The sequence below is a fragment of the Cydia splendana genome, chromosome 13 (assembly GCF_910591565.1).
Source record: "Cydia splendana chromosome 13, ilCydSple1.2, whole genome shotgun sequence".
NCBI lineage: Eukaryota > Metazoa > Arthropoda > Insecta > Lepidoptera > Tortricidae > Cydia > Cydia splendana.
The window spans coordinates 14,293,176-14,299,175 of record NC_085972.1 but is presented as its reverse complement, the minus strand read 5'-3'; the positions used below and the strand labels follow the sequence as shown (position 1 = coordinate 14,299,175).

Genomic DNA, 6,000 nt, shown 5'->3' with positions numbered 1-6,000 from the left:
TCTATCGTAAAGTTGCTCATTTCACAACATTATTTTCAAAAAATCATATCTCTGTAACTACGCAACCTAGAAGGTTGATCTTTTGTGTTATCGATAGCTTATTTATTGTAGATTACTGGGGTATGCATAACTCCATACCCGCCATAAGGTACCTTTGACCGTGGGACGTCACAAATAAATGGTTAACGGTAAAAAAAACCTTAAATAGCAGATGTCGTCCGAGCAGCAAGTCTTGATGGACACGGACGCGGAGGACCGGAGGCAGCTGCTGACGCTGTCCACGGGGCAGAGGATGACGTTGGCGGAGTACAAGCGGAGCCACCAGCCCCGCATGCGGGTGCCGGGGGCGCAGCCTCAGCCCCAACCTGAGGAGTCATCGAAACCTCAGTCAGCAAAAATGTTAATATTCCTACAAAATGGTGAACAGAGACTTATCACATTTACACTGCCTAAAGAAAGTTGTACGCTCCAAGAGGTTTTAGAACAGGTAGGTTGTTATTTTTTAATTTTTTTATACAGGCGAATGGAGACACAATCAGAAATTGTTATTTACGTACATACAGTAGAACTCGCTTTATGATCTCGTTTAATACGATTTCCGAATTAATATGTACATATTTTTACTCTATCCCGCTTAAGACGCATTTTTGACGTGGCCCTCCAGAATCTTCTAAAGCGGGTTTTATTGTATTTACTCCACTACTTATACAAAAATTTAATAAATATTCCATGCATGTTTAAATCTGTGTTTACAGGTGAATGTTCCAGTTTCCGAAGATACACATGTACAATGTCTGCAAAACACAAGCAGCGAGATAGATTACTTTGTGGCAGTTGGTTCTACTTCCAGAATTGAAGACTTGCTGGAAAACAATCCGGTAAGACTATAATGCCATAAGCCATAAATTCCATATTTAATATGTAGGTATATCCCAACAAAAACAGAAATGTGAAATGATAGCCAAGTTCAATATTAAGAATATAATATGTGTCGTGGTTGACTCACCGACAAAATAATTGAAATTGAGCCAGAGACCTATACCTATACCTGCCTATACGTAAAAACTGTGTCGTACTTAGTTATTATACGAAAATTAAAGATCATACCACCTCGCGAACATTTATTGAACTACAAGCTGACTACAAGTTGGACTATATTTTTAGACGCTATTCCGAGGTTTCACTAATAAACAATTCCGTAAGATGGCAGTTAAATCAATATTGTTTTGTAGTTCGAACAACTTACCTGATGCCTGAGATTAGCTTCTTGTGTTATAATAAGAAGTAGTAGGTTTAGAAAACTCTGTTTATAAATGTAAATAAATATAAATTATTTAAAATAAAATAAAAATGCCAATACTGCCAACATTAGATACTTAATCATATTTCCGGTTAACATTTTACGACACTGCAATACAATTTATATACTAGGTTTATAATAAACTTTAGTATTAATGTGAAACTAATGTATTTTATTACAAATTGTTAAAATTCCTGATACCATAAACGTTATTGCTACAAAAATTCTAGGGAAATTTTCATGCACATTTTGCGGTAAATCCCCTAACTACTCGTGGATAAATTTGGAACTAAAGTTTGACCAACCAAATCTAGCAGAATTCCTTACAGAATTATGAGAGTTACATAATTACCAGTCTTTAGAAAAGGATGGGTACTTTTTTGCAGCTACTTGCTGCAGGAACTGACCGGAAAGCCGGTCAGACATGTTATATACGAATGCACAGTAGCGCCAATCGATTTTGCATCAGAAAACTGGCAACACAATCTAGAGAGGCTATAAGAGAACTGAGGGCGGACGGCGGATCTCCATTTTCTACTTGAACCTCAGTTCAGACATCTGGGCATCTCTTGTCTTGCGTTTGTTAAGAATATTTTAGTGTTCTGATTATTCATGTGAGTACCAAATACTAAGAAAGAATGTAGTTTTTTTAAGCTTTATACAATAGCGACCGGCGTGTTTCAATGACTGAATAAAATTAATAAATATTGGGGGACTCTAAAAATAAGCACTCAGTTATATTATAAGTACAGCACTTTTCTATCACCAATTCACCATGCTATACTTCGTTTCTTTAGCATTAGAAAAGACTACATGATCTTGTCTTGTTTTTTATTGAAAAACAGTTTCAAAAAAATAGTAACTAGGTATTACCTACTTATGAAACCAAAAGAATGTAAATTAAATTTATAATATGTTATATAATTGTCACATATTTGCTGTGACTTATTTTTCAATAAAGAGACACGTCAAAATCGTGTATAGTCTTTTTCTAATGTTAAAAAATGCGATAACATTGCTAACTTTCGTTTTGCATTGTCGTTAAAAAGACTTGTACTTACGCACTTGACTTAGTTGACCTGTGGATGATGTGTTTGTGCTCTGGAACAAAGGAAACGTTATTGAACTCGTTAAAAATACCTAATTGATAATATATAAAGTCAGTGTTTTAACCGGAGCTAATGGCGTCGCTCTTATATCATTGAGGTATATGTAAACGTAGTACATATAATTCAATGTCTTATATAACTGAACAATGTAGGTTTTTAACTTTTTTAAACAGTCTATTTTCAGGTTACTATTTCACAGTTGCAGATCGAATATCTATTTTTAACGGTTTTGCGCATAGGGACGAAATTAAAAATAATCGAAACAATGCTACCTAAATTCCACTTTTCCCGTGAGACTTAGAGGTAGGTAACTTTTCTGCCGACACAATATCGCATCTGTGGTACTCCATGCAACTTCTGCTCAACTGATTTCAGCATGGGCATCCTCTCGGCCATAGTCGTGAACGCTTTGGGCGGCGCCGTGATCTACGGCACCGGCGGTCTGGGCGCAGGGCTCGTGGCGTCCATGATGGGCATTGGGTCGACGGGCATCGCCGCCGGTAGCACCGCGGCCGCCGCTCAGGCCTACTACGGCAACCTGGCTGCTGGGAGTATCCTCTCAAAGCTGACATCGATTGCCATGGTCGCTCCCACTCCGTAAGTATTTTTGGAATTTAAGCTTGCGTTTCCTTTCCATGAACGGAGCGGACGCGGTACCTAAACCACAGATTAATAAATAGTTACTATGCCTAAACGTAAAATAAGGCAAGTTTTGATTAACAATTTAACATATTAGGCAAACCTGTATGTAACCTCCAATTATAAATATTATAGATTTTATAAATACGAGTAAATAACTAAAATAGCAGCCTGAGTTCCTAGATGACATGAAGAGGGCTCAAGGTTCTGATGAACGAAGTAATAAATATGTTTGCCTTATTATACAGGATGGCTAAAAAATAACTGCAGATTATGTTTATACATCCGCTACTATTGATGCTGACTGTACCTATGGAATTTAAAATAAGGTGACACACATACGGCTTTTAGCCAAAAATATAGTAAATGATGTACGTACATATCTTAATTTAAAGATTAATAATAAAATAATTAGACAAGAAGTAGTTATATTTAACACCACATTCGCATATCCGTTGATTCTTTATTCTTTTAAAATGTATAGACACAACATCTTTTTATTATACCTATAAATAAACTAATTGGTGTTTTTTTTAATTAAAGTCTCGTGAAAATTAGTCATATTATAAATTAATTTACATTTTTTTTTTTAATAATATAATGTATGTTGTTTCAGATAAAAGAAGAGAAGGGTGCTTCTACTCTCAGCATTTATCTTTTCTATCAATAAATGTTGGTGTGGTGTGAATAATCATTTTTTTAAACGAGTCCCTATTTTTCTAATAAAGTCGCTTCCTTTCAACACCTTGTTCCACTAAGTACTTATTTAGAAAAAAGTGAGATTTGTGAACAGGTGTTTCTAACTTATTCTTCTGATAAATATCGAGTGAATATTTCGGGTAATTCCTAATAAAACATCCTATTATTAAACTCATTATACTATACCTAGTATTGATAAACGTCTGTTCGGATAAATGCGGACTATTTACCATATCATAGTTTTGAAAGTATTTTATACATAAATCTTGCAGTTTATGTAAATAAAAATCAAAGAATATAATACTCACTAGGAGAAGAACGATAACTCCATACAAAAAAATGTCCCTTTCAAAAGTTCGTTTATACTACTAGCGCTCTGGTAGGATACCATTGTAATTAGAATTGACAACCCGTTTAGCCTAGCGGGTATTGGCAGTAATCCAGTTCAGGAAGCTAATGGTCCTGGGTTCGAATCCCAGAGAGGGAATTTCTTTTTGTATTTTTTTCTTTTTTGTTGGGGTCAGGTTTTTAAGAGCCCATCAACGTGCACACTAGCGCCACTGCTGAATACATTAAACTAGTTTTTATGTTATTGGATTCGTCAATCTACCCGTCCAAAGTTAAAACGGCCGTTTTTGTTTTGAGCTCATAGATCGACGAATCCAGCAACATAAAATCTAGTTTGATGTATTCAAAAGGTACCTAAATACACAATACAGTCCGTAGCGGCCCCTTTTTTAAATACATGTCGTTAAATTTAAATAATCACGATTATTTAGCAGTGGCGCTAGTGTGCACGTTGTTGGGCTCTGAAATTGGCATTTCACAAATAAGTAAAAAAATACGTTAAAAGATAATGATTAGGTACTATATTCAAAAATTCGTGAAATATAAAAGGTAACAAAAAGTTACGTATTATTAAGATATAAATATTTTCATAATACATATGAATACATACACTGATCTGGCAAATGGTTACAAGTTGTTATTACATCTATCCGGTTATCGGACATTTTCTGCTTCACAGCTCCGCGCAGCGTTCTTGGTCACCGGGAAACTAGTTTGGATATGCGGCAGATACGTGCCCTTCTGAGCTTTTTCCAAGAAATCATATGACGGCCCAGGATTATATTATTATCTCACGCTCAAGCCATCTGCTGATTCACTTTCTAAAACAAAATAGTCAAAAAATTAAACAATATAATCTATCTTCCTAATTACTAACGTCGCTAATTCCTAGGGTTACCAGCTTAAACAATGTGGGGTTTTACATCTATGTTGAATTTTGATTATAATTTCGGACGCGTCCGCGGGACTTACGGGGATAGTAAGATTAAATTATTATATTTGAATTTGGTAATTAGCACGCTCATTTTTATTTAAAGATTAATATATATCTTACCTTGAAATTATCGCTGTTTCTGATTTACTACAACGGTTTCCACACACACATTAGGGCTTTCCATAATCCGGATAAGAATTGTTGATAAAGTCGCCATTGCCGGATACATACAGCAAGGAAGGAAGAGAGACAACGGTTTAAATTTAACTAAGTCTGTGCGAAGACGCATTTAGATATGTTGCTCGTACATATGAATAGATTTTATTTTTAAAATTAATAGGTAAATAAATATATTTCAAGTGAATAAATCGTTTTATATGAAAATTGATATTTTTGCATTAAATGACTTAAATGACAGCATTGACATTACAGACTTTTATCTTGTCTATGTTCTTACCGGCCAGACCCAAATCAAGGCCTATCTAAAGAGGCCAATTGACAAAGATTTTTTTTTATTTTATCAAGGAGGGTAGAGGCACGTCTACCCTTCGTAGATTTTATGAACATAGACAAAGAAAAACTGAAATATAATAGATAATAATATACATATATCAAAAAATAAATAATAATTTACATATGACTACTTCATAAAATACAAATCAAAATAATTTGATTTGTTCCTAGAAATCGCATCTATAGACAAAGCCAGTTCTAGCAATGTTGCTGTAGTAAAATATTTTGATGTTAATTACTGGCAATCTCGTCTGGGAACGGACAACACATGCACAATTTTGAAGGGTCACATCGTTTCAAGGAAGTCAATAGGCCTTGATAAAAATACACAATACAGAAGTTTTTTTTACAAGACAGGCGTCAAAAATTTGATAGTTTCATTGCCAATATTGCCATATAAAAATGATAAGTAATTTCTGCCACGACTTCTTTGGACTCTACCCAACTCTACCTAAGGC

General features: G+C 34.8%; 1 protein-coding gene across 1 annotated transcript; it reads left to right on the top strand.

Annotated features, from left to right (window-relative positions):
• Positions 1-205: 205 nt before the first annotated feature.
• LOC134796506 (uncharacterized) lies at positions 206-890 on the top strand. Its single transcript, XM_063768694.1, has 2 exons — positions 206-487; positions 756-890. Exons 1-2 carry the CDS (start codon positions 212-214, stop codon positions 888-890), a joined length of 411 nt encoding a protein of 136 aa, XP_063624764.1. The 5' UTR covers positions 206-211.
• Positions 891-6,000: the final 5,110 nt, after the last annotated feature.

What these genes read in the sequence shown, in the direction of transcription:
- LOC134796506 (XM_063768694.1), top strand. Translation starts at nt 212, where the DNA reads ATGTCGTCCGAGCAGCAAGTCTTGATGGACACGGACGCGGAGGACCGG. An exon ending in TCCAAGAGGTTTTAGAACAG is followed by an intron (nt 488 to 755) that starts GTAGGTTGTTAT and finishes CTGTGTTTACAG; the next exon opens with GTGAATGTTCCAGTTTCCGA.